At 39.5% G+C, this 15,058-nt stretch overlaps 3 protein-coding genes across 3 annotated transcripts; 2 read left to right on the top strand and 1 right to left on the bottom strand.

Annotated features, from left to right (window-relative positions):
• Positions 1-4,592: 4,592 nt before the first annotated feature.
• LOC124275108 lies at positions 4,593-7,196 on the top strand. The gene is made up of 3 exons (XM_046710595.1): positions 4,593-5,367; positions 6,501-6,552; positions 7,112-7,196. The coding sequence occupies exons 1-3, from the start codon at positions 4,791-4,793 to the stop codon at positions 7,188-7,190; spliced, it is 708 nt and encodes a 235-aa protein (XP_046566551.1). The 5' UTR covers positions 4,593-4,790; the 3' UTR covers positions 7,191-7,196.
• Positions 7,197-7,246: 50 nt separating this feature from the next.
• Positions 7,247-11,696, top strand: LOC124275109. Its single transcript, XM_046710596.1, has 5 exons — positions 7,247-7,579; positions 8,003-8,485; positions 8,786-8,912; positions 9,028-9,158; positions 9,370-11,696. The coding sequence occupies exons 1-5, from the start codon at positions 7,247-7,249 to the stop codon at positions 10,537-10,539; spliced, it is 2,244 nt and encodes a 747-aa protein (XP_046566552.1). The 3' UTR covers positions 10,540-11,696.
• A 474-nt stretch (positions 11,697-12,170) lies between these two features.
• Positions 12,171-14,766, bottom strand: LOC124275107 (probable ATP-dependent DNA helicase RecS). The gene is made up of 3 exons (XM_046710594.1): positions 14,352-14,766; positions 13,742-13,901; positions 12,171-13,530 (listed from the first exon to the last, which is right to left on the bottom strand). The coding sequence occupies exons 1-3, from the start codon at positions 14,737-14,739 to the stop codon at positions 12,603-12,605; spliced, it is 1,476 nt and encodes a 491-aa protein (XP_046566550.1). The 5' UTR covers positions 14,740-14,766; the 3' UTR covers positions 12,171-12,602.
• Between the last annotated feature and the right edge of the window lie 292 nt (positions 14,767-15,058).

Here is a 15,058-nt window from a genome sequence, read left to right as displayed (position 1 = left end):
TTCGTGTCGCTTTAGCTAAGTTTAGATGTAGTTCTCACCAACTGAAAACTGAGATGGGTAGATATTCAAATGTCCCAAGAAATAAAAAGATCTTTGTGAACAATGTCAAGATGAGTACCACTTTTGTTAGTATGCAAGGCTTATGTCCATTTACTTGAACAGTTTATTGCTAGGAAATACTACGATTTCAAACATTAGCTAAATTTAATCTTTTAATGTCAAGTGATAAGTGATCTTATAAGAAAGTTGGCTATGTATGTTGGCTATGCAATTAAGAAAAAAATCTGTTAATGTAGGCAATATGTATTGTGGCTGCTCTAATAACCTAATGTTGTGTCATGGGCCGATGGCCTACGTCTCTTTTGCTGAATAAAACACTATTGAATTGACTGCATTGTAAGAGGGGTGTTTGGGGTGACAGCCGTGTCAGAGGGTGTTTGGGGTGACTGCAGTGTCAGAGGGTGTTTGGGGTGCATTGTCTGCAGTGTCAGAGGGTGTTTGGGGTGACTGCAGTGTCAGAGGGTGTTTTCGGGGTGACTGCAGTGTCAGAGGGTGTTTGGGGTGGGTGTTTTAGGGTGCACTGCAGTGTCAGAGGGTGTTTGGGGCTGGGGTGACTGCAGTGTCAGGGGTGTTTGGGGTGACTGCAGTGTCAGGGGGTGTTTGGGGTGACTGCAGTGTCAGAGGGTGTTTGGGGTGACTGCAGTGTCAGAGGGTGTTTGGGGTGACTGCAGTGTCAGAGGGTGTTTGGGGTGACTGCAGTGTCAGAGGGTGTTTGGGGTGACTGCAGTGTCAGGGGGTGTTTGGGGTGACTGCAGTGTCAGAGGGTGTTTGGGGTGCTGGAGTTGTCTGGTGGTGTCTTTGGTGTCATGGTGCTCCTGTGTGTTGGGGGGGATGACTGGTATGCCATATTTTTTCAGTCACAGTTTCAAAACATTCTCTTATCAACAGAATCACACGCTTTTTTCATGCTCAATATTTGATATTGCTTGAACTGTCGGGTTGGGTGCGTCTCTCACTCACTCACCCACACATCACCATCCTTACGTTTTGTAACGGGTATCCCGCCTGGGTGAGGGCATGTATGGTGTAGTTGACACTCAGGTTGTAACAGGGATGTGAATGGGTGGGGGGTGGGGGTTGGGGGGCAGCAGGTCGAACATCAACACATTGTCACTGTAGTTCCTGCCCAATCGTGCAAGCTCCTCCAGTGTAGGCAACGTCTGATTGGCTACATGCCTCTGCTGAGCATCGGTCAAGTCCCCAGATGTCCAGAAATGGTCATTCTGAAGAAATGAAAAAATTGTTGTCAGTGCTTAATTCACATGACCAACAGTTTCCGTGCACAGAATGAAACTTCAGTTGTCTTAACCACGTTAATCTGTAAACCTGCCTTTGTGGACGATAAATACCTAAACATTTGTTGGCTTGGTGGTTTCATTTGGCGAGGTTGCTGGAGACTGTCAAGTGTCATAATCTGAATGATTTTACTGGATATCAATGTCCACAGAGTGTCAGTAAGTTATACATAAGCATGAACCTGCTGGAGACAGGCTTGACTTTAAGGTGTCTCTGTATTTAACAAAACAGTTCCGTAATGGCCAATTATCAACTAATTAATCTGACCATTTTCAAAAGTTTTGTCAACTCTTAATGAATCTCGATATTTCACCATGTACATAATCTTCTTAATCGCCGAACTGTTTATCCAGAGAAGTGGTGGCATGGACTTTGTCCATCTTTGCAATCTTTACATAAATTACAAGAAGGGAGGTAATTCAGTTGAGTTGGTCGACTTGATATATAACGTTGCACACAGCAATATTCCAGCTATGTGGCGGAAGTCTGTAACTAATTGAGTCTGGATCAGACAGTCCAGTGATCAACAGAATGAGCATTGATTGAAACAATTGGGAGGTGATGACATGTGCCAACCAAGTCAGCGAGTCAGACCACCAGATCCCAATAGTCGTCTTTTACAACAAGCATGGGTTGCTGAAGACCAATTCTAACCCAGATCTTCACTGGTATTTTCAGCTGAGTAACCACACCTCACAGCAAAGTCACACAGTGAAAGGTGGCTTTCAGTGTTCAGCAAATACTCACTTGTAAAAACCACGAGCCAGCATCCAGCCTTTTCAGATCTGACATGTTGAAAGACGACGGATCATCATTTATCCAGTCAGGATGAAGGGCACACAGTCCAAACTGAAACAGACAGAAGACATCAGTGTTTGTCTGTTTGTTTGTTGTTCAACACAAGTTTCAGCAATATTCCAGCAGTGGTCTGAGTCTCCTCAAATCTGTACCAGATCCAGAGATCGATATTGTGAGCAGCTACACATCAGAGTATAATGACACTGAGGCTGATTGTTTGGGCGTCTCTTCCAAGCAGCATGGGTTTGGCCAATTCTAACAATGAATCCCTACTTGCGGTAACTGTAAGGCAGATTCGACACCCAGCACAACCAATCTTCATACACAGGTAGAACTGATGACACTTCCAGCTTGTAATACACTAGAGGTAACTGTAAGGCAGATTCTACACCCAGCACAACCAGTCTTCATACACGGGTAGAACTGATGACACTTCCAGCTTTTAATACAGATCTGCTTTAGTCTACAAGATGCAGCAACACAGCACAAAGTACAGCTTGTTCAGCTTGACCTGATCAAGTGAATACTAATGAATTGCGTGTTTGGGTAAACTTACGTCAATGACAGATTACAATTGAAAATTAAAACAACAATGTCTTTATGTTTTAATTAATGCCTATATGTTCTCAATCCAATGCTACGTACCGCCATACATAAACATACAGAATTAGGCCCATTTGCATACAGTAATAACTGAGATAAACAGATGTAATTCAACTCATTAAATTTTAGCACCAGACAAGAACAACTAGTCAACCTTTGTTGACTAGAGATTCCCTACAAGGGAAGGGAGGTAACTCTGTGTAATCTGTCTGACTACAGACCGTGTCACAACTGGTTGGGTCTTTTATTGTGAAGGGGTGCACAATTGTCAGTTGTTTGTCAACATGTCCGAATAGTCGAGACAGGTCGACCTTTGTCCTAACTTTCTTTAAAAGAGAAGCTACAGATGGTTTGATGTTTCCGATTCGGGCTGTAACGAATCTATGTATGAATGCAACATTAATAACATTCTCTGCTATCCTATTTAATGAAGTTAACTCGACCGGCCGTTTGTGCCATTTGACATCCCGGGTCAAGCAAACAGTCTCTTCTTAAAGACATAGTGAGGAACTGCTCAAGCAAACAGTCTCTTCTTAAAGACAGTGAGGAACTGTTTTAGAAAAACAGTTTCCGGACGGAGGATGTTACACTCACCTGAGCTGCACGTCACTCTCCACACCGTACACACCATCCTGGTAGGCAAAGTCATATGCCATCAGTGTATTCTCGGGTAAAATCTACAAACAGGAAAGGTATGTATCTTAGAAACTTTGCTACAGCTGCACGCCACTCTCCACGCCATACACGCCATCCTGGTAGGCAAAGTCATATGCCATCAGTGTATTATCGGGTAAAATCTACAAACAGGAAAGGTATGTATCTTAGAAACTTTGCTACAGCTGCACGCCACTCTCCACGCCATACACGCCATCCTGGTAGGCAAAGTCATATGCCATCAGTGTATTATCGGGTAAAATCTACAAACAGGAAAGGTATGTATCTTAGAAACCTTGCTGCAGCTGCGTTACTCAACACACCGTACACGCCATCCTGGTAGGCAAAGTCATATGCCATTAGGGTATTCTCGGGTAAAATCTACAAACAGGAAAGGTATGTATCTTAGAAACCTTGCTGCAGCTGCGTTACTCAACACGCCGTACACGCCATCCTGGTAGGCAAAGTCATATGCCATTAGGGTATTCTCGGGTAAAATCTACAAACAGGAAAGGTATGTATCTTAGAAACTTTGCTACAGCTACACGTCACTCTCCACGCCGTACACGCCATCCTGGTAGGCAAAGTCATATGCCATCAGGGTATTCTCGGGTAAAATCTACAAACAAGAAAGGTATGTATCTTAGAAACCTTGCTGCAGCTGCGTTACTCAACACGCCGTACACACCATCCTGGTAGGCAAAGTCATATGCCATCAGGGTATTCTCGGGTAAAATCTACAAACAGGAAAGGTATGTATCTTAGAAACCTTGCTGCAGGTGCGTTACTCAACACGCCATGGTGTAGAGTGATTACACTGTTATCACAGACCTGTAGCATGTTGGAAGTTGTTGAGATGCTGTTTCCTCCAGTTTGAACCATTACTCCACTTTACTGAAACCTCCATACAGAGGGGCCTGGGTTTTACATGGTGCAGATGTGCAGGTTTAATGTATCAAATACTTAACCTCTAAAAATTATGTCATTTTCTGAATAAAATTGATATTTTATACTTATCCTGACTCATGCTCTTTTGCTTGTCCAGTCTAAGTAAACTTAGTCTCAATACTATTCGTTACACTCCTCTACTGAGTCTAACAAAACCTTATGGAAGGTCGCGTCAGGTGACCTTTGAGATTGACCAATCAGAACAGAGCTTACCAGATCGCGAAAGTCGACATTCGCACAAACCCTTTGAACTTTTACCTCGAAAAGTTTGTACCCGAACGATTCCGAATGCAATTTTCCGTACGATCGCTTCCGGTTGATGCACATGGAGCGCGCCACAACCGTGAGTAAACAGTCGCGGAAAATATCGTTTTGTCATTATTCAAGGATGTCAGCTTGCGGAAATATTAGCTAACGGTAACCATCTGACCATGTCAACAGTAACCCCAAAGCGTATATACTGCAGGTCAAATATCTGTGTTTTATGCGGATTTTCGTTTGTTGAGAGGTCAGTGTCAGCGACTGGGGAAGAGAAAATCCAAAAACACTTCACGCAGAAACTCAAACTCAATTCTGAAAGGATTGAGAAGATTCATCTAGTCATTGGTGATTTTGAAAGGGAACCGTCGTGTGAAGATTCCAATGGCGTGTGTGTTAAATGCTTCAGACGGGTTGAGAACGTTTTTAAAATGAAGAAGGAAATTGAAAATCAGATTGAATCGCTAAACAAGTCAAGAAAAACTGTAGATAACACCCTCTTGACTTTGCCATCGCCACGAAAACAAACAGTAACCAAAAGACTGCTAAGATCCCCACATTCAGGACAAGAAGCCAAGTTATCCACAGCTACAAAATTGTTTCCTACAACTGTGGTGCGAAAGTACCCCGTGCAGCTATCTACTCTGCAGCCACTGCAATCTTCCAACAGGAAAACAGTATGTTCCCCAAAGCAAATGTTGCCAGGCATACCTCTGTTACCAGGAGTTGAGAATTTACCAAGCAGTGAAGGTGAGTTAAAACACACACAACTACAGTATGCTAAAATGTTAATGTTACCTATTTTCTCTAATATGTTTCAGGAATATATCAAGCCATCTGAACTAATCTTCAAGTCAACACGAAGTATTACACTTTAAAAAATTGGTTATATCAGCGGTATTATTGATAAAAATAACTAAAGGACATATATAATTAACCATTTATCTGAATCACCTGTAAGTTTTTCCTTGTATTAATTTTCAAAAATCTTTTCATGCTACTTAGACATTGAAGCCAAAAGATCAGCACGAAGATCGATTGACTTTAAACAGTCAGAAAAATCTCCTGACATGGAAAGACCTGACGGAGAAGTAGAGGTGTTTGAATGATCATGAATACAAAATTAATGTTTTTTGTGAATTCCACTGCATGATTTGAGTTTAAGTTGAGTATTTATTGTGTTTTGTGTACTCAGCTGAAATGGATATGTTCTACTTAAACTTTCACCAAAAACAAACACTCTTTGAACAGAACAAATAATTAAAAAGGACGTTTTGAAGTTATGGAGTGTCCAAGTATTACATATACTCGAGATAATGATTTTGAGATGTTAACATGAGAGACATTTGACATTATTTGTATTACTAATGGCTAAAGTAAAGACTTATAATTTTCAGGAATATTAAACATCAAAGTCATGGAAACCTAAAAATGGTCATTACCGTCATGCAAATCAAGCTAATTTACATAAAACAAAAATTTGAGTTGAAAATGTGTATGGTGATTTCACAAGAAAATTTAACAGCTTACGAAAAGAAGAGTATATTATTAAGAAACTTTTAAAGTTTAGCTTTTGATCATGTTACTTTGTAGTTATGTTGACTATACTAACCTATACTAACTATAATTTTCAGATTTCAAGCACTCGGCTTGTTTAATACTAACTCTGTTTTTGATTTGCAATGAAGTGAAAGTTCAATTCACCCACATATGTTATATGCTATCTATACTTGAAAAAAGTTTATCTATACTTGAAAAAAGTTTTTATTAAGTGGATTAAAGATTAACTGAACCATATGTTATTCTTTGACTGCCTTGTAATTCATCAGTTTCCATCTTCAGGTTCTGGGTAAGAGGTTAATAGTTCTATTCAATTTTTTCAGATGTTCATTTGCATGCTGTTTGCAACAGTATCATACCCAGGTCTAGTTATTGGTAAGTTAAACATCTGAGCACACAACAGACTCTCAGTATTAAATGAAAAATAATACAAAAAATCATCTATACTCACTGATAAATCTTGGTGGCATTGTTATTTGTGGGTACAAAGGCAGATTGGAGAGTGGGGTCTTGACTTTAGTTACTGTTAATTTGACAGTAGTAGCCCTTAAAGGGGGTTAAAGTATTGTAAAATTATTGTCCTCCTGAGAGGGTACGTAAGTCAAGAAACTTTCAAAGTACATTTCAACTTACCAGATTCTTGAAACGTAGTATTTTTGTGATTTTAATTTATGGCTAAATTTGACCAAAATTGCCAGCGGCTGAAGGGATGATATAAATCCAGCTAGGTACCATGCAGGTAGCAAAAGTACTGTAAGTCTCCATGGTTCCTAGTATGGTGATATACCTTCAGTTGATGGCAATCTATTGCCTGTTTTTTTATTAAGTATTGTCCAAATAATGCTATTATTAAATTACTGGTGTGACATTGAATGTTAACTCACTCACTAATGCATCAGAAAAAAAATTGTGATAACATTCTGTTTTTACCTAGGTCACAATCTTCTACCAGAGCGGTGCAAAAAAAAAGATTGTTGAGGAAGAAGGGCAGAAGAAAGCCTGCAGGGCCATAGTTAGAGGATCTGACTTTAATAAGGTTGTTTTAGACCACATAACTGTTTCAAAACCAATGGATGTCATTAAAAGCTCCACCAAAGTGGTTGCACATGAGTGCAGAACCTTATGCAGAAAGAGCACTCAGTCACTTCTAATGCTGAAAACTCATGATGACATTATGAATTTCACATGGGAAAAGTTTTACCATGAACTTACAGCCAGGTGCCCAGGACTTTGTTCCATTTTGTCAGCAATTGTGAGTGATGTGCCAATACAAGCAACCAGCAAGGCATTCCGCCACATGTTGATGACAGCAGCAGTTGGTCTTCATGGTAGATCCCAAGACATGTCAGCCCTCCAGTACATATCAGGCTTTCTTCTCACCCATGGTGGTTGTACTCAGAAGGTACTTTTTGAATATGCTCATGATATGTAAAACGTTTTTAATTATGGCAGTAATTTTCAGTATAAGCACCATGATTTCTTATTAAGTGCCTCAGGTGATTGCAATAAATGTTTATGAACATGGGTGACATAAGATACCCTTTAAGTGTATAAGCATCATCTTCCATCAACAGTATTCTGACAGTCTGATGTAATACATGGCAGCAAATTATTAAGTTCAAGTAAGCACTGTGTTATGTGTGTTATGACAGACTTACAACACCATTACCAATTATTCACTTCCAGCATTTACACAGGATTATGATTCCATGTAAATTGTTTCATGTATTTCTGAAGGAGTGGTTGTAGAAGTAGTACATCACACAACTCAACTATTTAGTCCATTTTTAGTTACATACCTAATCAAATGTATTTCTCTTTCAAGGCTATTCAGAGGCTGTCACAGATAGGATTCACTATGCATCCAGTTACATTACATCAGAAGCTGCTTTCTTGGGAAAGTGAGCTTAGCTCAGAGATCAAGGATATGAAGAATGAATGGGCTGCTGGAGGACAGAAGAAGTATCAACTGATTGGTGACAATTGGGATAAAAACATTCTGCCATCCTACAGGACCTCGGACAGGAAAACTGTATCACTTCATCTGTTTAACATGTATGCCATTGTTGACAGAATCTGCCCACAGCCATCTGCATCCTATACAAAAGTTATAAATGCCATTGATTTGGACTGTTTGACCTTTATACCATCAAAGGAAGAGCAGGCTTTGCTTCTGAGAGAGATGACATTCCTGTTTTCAACATCAGTCATTGCTAATCACCCTGAGCTGAACAGCAAGTTTGGAAAAATCTTCCCTCAGCATCTACCACATGAATACAGTCACCTAGCAGGAATCAAGACAAGCCAGGTCAATACACATGTAACGCTATTTATATTTACCAAATAATATTTAGTCTGTGTTTAGTGACCTTTTGGACTAAACAATTATCCATCTTTACTAAATTTATGAGCTAATTCATTATTTAATTTACAGCTGAAATGTTTGATCACCCCTGTATCATATTGTTATTGCCTGCTGGTGAAGTCAAAGGGGATCATGTCAAGGCTGTGATGTGATGTATTTGTTTTACAGTGAAAATGTAATAATCGCATACTCTTGATTCCAATTCATTTGAATAATATCAATGGTTTTTTTTCTGCCTTTCAGTATCCACTTGGGCTTTTTGACTGTAATGAAAACAAGACACAGGATGTCATAAAGCTCTTGACTGATCTCACCGAAGAGTATGTGCCATTCGCCGATGGAGAAATAGTGGAATCAGTATTTCTGGGAGGCAAGTTAACAAGTATTGTTTTCAGACATACCATTACTTTGAACAGGTATCTGTAAAGAAACATTTTCTCACATTTTTACCTCATCAGGCCTGTACATATATCTATTCATTTCAGGTGACAGACTTACTGATGAAAGGGTTCAGTGCGCTCAACAGTCTGTAGGAAATGGATTAACACCGAAAGACAGACTTGAAGGATTCATCTCAAAGATAGAGGATTTTCACAGACTGATGAATTTACTCGAGGTAATGATATGATAGACTTTCATAATTCTAATTCTGAGGAGTTGAACCTTGATCAATGACTGAAAATTCTTTTGATACAACCTATCAGACAGGAACTAACTATTCTTCAGACTGCATTCAATCTGTACATGTTAACTTACTGATATAATTTAGTTACGTTGTTTTATGCATGATAAGAATATTATCAAATACTAAATGTTTCCTTCTTCAGGCAATACACAAGATGAGTTACAGCACAAAAAGTGGAAATGACAAGGGAACTGTGTATTTCTTCAGGAACCTGCTGAACATGAGAAATGTAAAGGGAGATGTGAAAAATGCTTATCGGCCCTTTAAAATATTGTATTACATCATCTTGGATGCAATATGCTTGCTGCTGTTCTTACACCATTTGCATTTGGATGACCCTGACACCAAGATAAGCTTTCCTGACAACTTCACTGACCTGTCAGCAGGGGAAAGGGTACAGTGGCTGAATGATATCTCAGAGGAAATCATTAAAGAGTGGTTTTTTGAAGATTCAGAGGACATTTGTGAATCTCTGAGAAGGGTTCTTTCAAATCCTGAACATCAGGAAAACTACTGGGTGTCAAACCTTGATGAAGGCCGTGTCAAGTGTCATTTTTGTGAAAAGACATATGCATATATTGGGTCACTTAAGGCACATGAAGCAAAGTTTCACAATGTGAACATTCAGAAAAAGAAACCAAAAAGCAAAACCAAGAAATCAGATCAGTTGAAAGACCATCTTTTAATGGTGTTTAAGCTGACAATGCTTCACAAGAACTTAGACCAAGCTGTTGACATGGCTGATGGTTGTCGATCTGTTCGCTCCGCAAAGTATGAACTTCCATTGTACAACAAGACAAACAAGGTGAAATATGTCATCGGTTCGGTACATTTAACTGCCCTTACTTCAGGCACTTTGCCAGCAGAACAGAGCGAGCGACTTGTCGCTAATCGATTTGTGAATTTGCAAGGGGGAAAAAACAACAACATTGCTCTTGATGAGTACTTGGAAATGCTAAATCGGGACAGCAAAATTGCATGTTCCGGCCACAAGACCAAAGAGAGTATCATTCAGCATTCCAAGGAGTACCCACATCTTACCCAGTCTGTGCGGAATTTTGAAGACATTTGCAATCTGAAACAGAGGAAGGGATTTCATCACTTGCCAAACTATGGTGCCGATGTACACAAGGTACTGAGTGAACTGAGACAATTAGATGTGCTCACAACGAAACCTGAGCGTTCACTCCACTGCAAGGATCTGTGTAGTGACAGGAATCCATTTGCCAACAGTGAATCAAATCTGTCTACCATGATACATCGTCACAAACCAACAGTCCCCTTTGCACGTCTCCGCAACAAGCATATTTGATTGTGAAACAAGCTGTGATATTAATTCACCGGGGATATGTGATGTGTGCTCACTTTTGACTTGTTATTCAAGTTCACTGATGTTCAAAGCATTACATTCAACATCATAATAGTGTTGAACACTCTGATAAGCCTTTTTGTGCCAGAATATTATAAGGCAATATTAACTGCATGTCCAAATGTTTATTGCAATAGAAAGTTTAAAAGCTTGATTGTAATTTCCAACAGGTGTGTATGTATCTTTAGAGTAACTGTTAATCACAATCACCATCTCGATATTCTCAAATTTAAACTAGTAACTCTTCAGGTTAGATTTAGTTATTATTTCTAAAAATATGTTATAGAACAAAGAGAGGTAAATCATGTGGATGGTAATATTTTAATATCCTTGATCAAACATCTTGACATTTACATTGACAATAATCCTGTGTAAATGGGAGTTAAGATCATCTTTGTGCTAAGACCGATTTGAGGCTGTGTTACAGCATGGGAGTTAAGATCGTATTTGTGCTAAGACCGTTTTAAGGCTGTGTTACAGCATGGGAGTTAAGATCATCTTTGTGCTAAGACCGATTTGAGGCTGTGTTACAGCATGGGAGTTAAGATCGTATTTGTGCTAAGACCGTTTTAAGGCTGTGTTACAGCATGGGAGTTAAGATCGTATTTGTGCTAAGACCGTTTTAAGGCTGTGTTACAGCATGGGAGTTAAGATCATCTTTGTGCTAAGATCGTTTTGAGGCTGTGTTACAGCATGGGAGTTAAGATCATCTTTGTGCTAAGACCGATTTGAGGCTGTGTTACAGCATGGGAGTTAAGATCGTATTTGTGCTAAGACCGTTTTAAGGCTGTGTTACAGCATGGGAGTTAAGATTGTATTTGTGCTAAGACCGTTTTGAGGCTGTGTTACAGCATGGGAGTTAAGATCATCTTTGTGCTAAGACCGATTTGAGGCTGTGTTACAGCATGGGAGTTAAGATCGTATTTGTGCTAAGACCGATTTGAGGCTGTGTTACAGCATGGGAGTTAAGATCGTATTTGTGCTAAGACCGTTTTAAGGCTGTGTTACAGCATGGGAGTTAAGATTGTATTTGTGCTAAGACCGTTTTGAGGCTGTGTTACAGCATGGGAGTTAAGATCATCTTTGTGCTAAGACCGATTTGAGGCTGTGTTACAGCATGGGAGTTAAGATCGTATTTGTGCTAAGACCGTTTTAAGGGCTGTGTTACAGCATGGGAGTTAAGATCGTATTTGTGCTAAGACCGTTTTGAGGCTGTGTTACAGCATGGGAGTTAAGATCATCTTTGTGCTAAGACCGATTTGAGGCTGTGTTACAGCATGGGAGTTAAGATCGTATTTGTGCTAAGACCGTTTTAAGGCTGTGTTACAGCATGGGAGTTAAGATTGTATTTGTGCTAAGACCGTTTTGAGGCTGTGTTACAGCATGGGAGTTAAGATTGTATTTGTGCTAAGACCGTTTTGAGGCTGTGTTACAGCATGGGAGTTAAGATTGTATTTGTGCTAAGACCGTTTTGAGGCTGTGTTACAGCATGGGAGTTAAGATCGTCTTTGTGCTAAGACCATTTTGAGGCTGTGTTACAGCATGGGGTAAAGAAATGTACAAACATCCCAGTAGATTGCAAGACTAAATGTTTTAATAAAAGTATTTATTTCTCAAACACTGCTGAATCTTTTTCCTCATTTAATACAGTATACCCTAGTTATAATGCCACCATTTTGCCAGGAGAAGGCATGTCTTTATTGATTATTCTTTATTTCTCAGTTACATAGCACATGTACACTTGCACATAAATGCAAAATACATTTTAATAAGGGCAGAAAATCTGTTCTGGCATAAACATGGCATTATATCCAGGTTGCACTGTCTATTAAAAATACTTATTTCATTTGCATTACTTTTCCAACACATTTAGACGCAAATCATTACATGAAATCAACACAAGATTGTTGTTGTGATATCATAAATTCCAGACAGGTACTCAATGTAAATGAAAATACTTGCTGCAGTTCATTATCTACATCAAACATCATTTCTGCAAGCTGAGGCTAAAAATCTGATTCACCACCCGAATCGGATGTGTAATAGAAATCTGTACTGGAACTGTTGTCTGAAGAGTCTGATAGAACAGGCTCCACTCCTGCAAACAGTTCTTCTAGTTTCAACATAGAACACTTTCCACATGAACACGCTTCAGCACAGATGTCACAACAAGTATGACAGCCGGTTTCAAGTTTGAGTTCATCCAACTGTTTCACTGTGAGAAATGATGTCATGAGAGACATTCTTCTGCATTCTGTTAACTGGTACACATTTCTTACTTCAGTGTCAGACTTTCTCAAGTGAAATGAGTTGTGCAACAACAGTGCAATGGCCATGTGACCTCCTCGTCCAACTCGACCTATTTCCTGTACAAGATCAACAGTGTTACCTGGATTTCCGTATATTATAACACTGTCAAAACCTGCTATGTCAACACCCATGCCAAGCGCACTTGTACACACCACCAACCTTAGTGAACTTGAGGTATCTTTCAAGCCCTGTAAAATGTCCATCTTTTTATCCTGCGGTGTATGTGAATGAAACATGTCCACTTGCTTCACAAGATCTGGCTGCTCTTCGGTAATGTAGGTATACATTCTTGTTACATCCCTGATAGTCTGACAGTACATAACAGTTCTAGGAAAATGATTCTTTAAGTCTCTTAACCCGTCCACAAGCCAAGACATGGCAATTTCAACAGTGTTGGGCACTTTAGCTACAACAAGTTTGATGTTGGTCTTGTTTGGAGACATGTTTATGACATATGTATTTTCTTTTAAGGACAGCACTTTCAGTACACGTTTTCTAATTTGTGTTGTACATGTGGCACTTAGTGCTAGTATGCATGCATCAGGAAACAATGATCGCAGTTCCCCAATGTGAGCAAACCATTTCCTGAAAGCTTCTTTTTCGGTACCATCACTCCCATGTCCCCTGAAACAAGTTATGAAACCTAACAGTTACTTGAACAAATATTCAATTAATTGTTCAAATGTCAGGTTGGTCTAAAACTGCAAAAACATTAACAAATGTGTCCAACCTTAATAAAAATGACTTTTGTGATAAAATGGTTATATCAAGTATGAAGAAACTTAAAGCTGTATAGATGATATTGTTGACATTTTAGTCTTTTGATGAGACATACCATGTTGCAATTGTGTGGAACTCGTCGATGACAATCACATCAACTTTGAGCTTTTGTAGTGCTGTTCTCCAAAGTGGGTCACCAACAAGTGTCTCTGGAGAGGCATAGATGATATCTACTGATCCCTCTTGAATAAGTTTGTCACTTGACTCACTGAAACCTACAAAGATGAACAAGCTGAATTATAGGAATTATAAGATTATTTTGACTTTCTGGCGTGAGATGTTTTCACAGATGGTTAAAGTGGTTATTACAAACACTGAACCATGTAAACAAACATTCAGAAATGGAGGTTAGAGTATTGGTACTAAATTATACTGTCTAAAATTGTGTATTCAAGATGACTGTCGTAGAATTGATAATGATAGAAGTTGTGCGGTGTCAAAAAATGTAATCAAAATTGTTATAATTGGCAGCAAAAGGTAAGCTTTACATAAGAATTTCGTACCAAATATTTTACTGACGTCTCATGTACATGAATTTAATTAAGAAATGTAGCTAATAACAGGAACATTAGTGTAATTTTCAAAATATAATAAGCCTATAATAAGTACATTTAAAACAAATTCATTACATATTAGGCTCTTAAGATTAACACAAATGTTCATACCTCTGTATGCTGCAGCAATGCCCGGAATGGAGGAGAGTTTATCTACTTGATCGTGCATTAGTGACACGAGCGGACAGCAAACGATCATCCTGCCGGTATGTGTAGAATCCAACACGCGACGAACGGGAATGTAAGTTTGAAAAGCAAGTGACTTGCCAAATCCAGTTGGTAGTGTGGCAACACAGTCGCTATCGGCCAGCAAACACTTTAAAATTTCTTTCTGTTGCTTTTTCATCTCTTTTACACCGAAATGCGGAAGAACTTTTCCGAGCGCACTGTCAATTTCATCTTGAGTCGCCATTTTGCAAGTCCCGCCGTACGCAAAATAGTAGCCGTTGTCTGATTGGTGAATTCCGTTCGGCCGTCTCGCGTTTGATTGGGCGGTCATAGGTCGCTCAAAGGTCACCTGACGCGACCTTCCATACGGTTTTGTTAGACCTCAGTATAGTAGGGTAACGAATAATACTGAGGCTAAGTTTACGGTGGTACGAGACTTCGGACTTAGTCGCTGTCGATAGAGGGATGAATAACCGCTTGAGTTGTCGTCGCCTCGTTTTGGATCGTTGTAGATAGATTTTGAGTGCTCTGACTGGACATAGAGATAGGTCAAGCGTATCTTGAGGTCCGAGAATTGAGGACTGACTGACTGAGTGAGTTTGGTTTTACGCCGCTTTTAGCAATATTCCAGCAATATCACGGCGGGGGAC

Source organism: Haliotis rubra, unplaced genomic scaffold (assembly GCF_003918875.1).
Source record: "Haliotis rubra isolate DU_JTF1 unplaced genomic scaffold, ASM391887v1 Scf1984, whole genome shotgun sequence".
NCBI classification, from domain to species: Eukaryota; Metazoa; Mollusca; class Gastropoda; order Lepetellida; family Haliotidae; genus Haliotis; species Haliotis rubra.
Note: the sequence above shows the minus strand (reverse complement) of the source record. Positions and strands in the feature narration are given on the sequence as shown.

Bases quoted from the DNA above. Each gene is read 5' to 3' on its own strand.
- LOC124275108 (XM_046710595.1), top strand. From the start codon at position 4,791: ATGTCAACAGTAACCCCAAAGCGTATATACTGCAGGTCAAATATCTGT. The intron at 5,368-6,500 runs GTGAGTTAAAAC...CAATTTTTTCAG, and splicing joins GAATTTACCAAGCAGTGAAG to ATGTTCATTTGCATGCTGTT. The intron at 6,553-7,111 runs GTAAGTTAAACA...GTTTTTACCTAG, and splicing joins ATACCCAGGTCTAGTTATTG to GTCACAATCTTCTACCAGAG.
- LOC124275109 (XM_046710596.1), top strand. From the start codon at position 7,247: ATGGATGTCATTAAAAGCTCCACCAAAGTGGTTGCACATGAGTGCAGA. The intron at 7,580-8,002 runs GTACTTTTTGAA...TTCTCTTTCAAG, and splicing joins ATGGTGGTTGTACTCAGAAG to GCTATTCAGAGGCTGTCACA. The intron at 8,486-8,785 runs GTCAATACACAT...TCTGCCTTTCAG, and splicing joins CAGGAATCAAGACAAGCCAG to TATCCACTTGGGCTTTTTGA.
- LOC124275107 (XM_046710594.1), bottom strand. From the start codon at position 14,739: ATGACCGCCCAATCAAACGCGAGACGGCCGAACGGAATTCACCAATCA. The intron at 13,902-14,351 runs GTATGAACATTT...TCATCTTTGTAG, and splicing joins CATTGCTGCAGCATACAGAG to GTTTCAGTGAGTCAAGTGAC. The intron at 13,531-13,741 runs GTATGTCTCATC...AACTTGTTTCAG, and splicing joins TTCCACACAATTGCAACATG to GGGACATGGGAGTGATGGTA.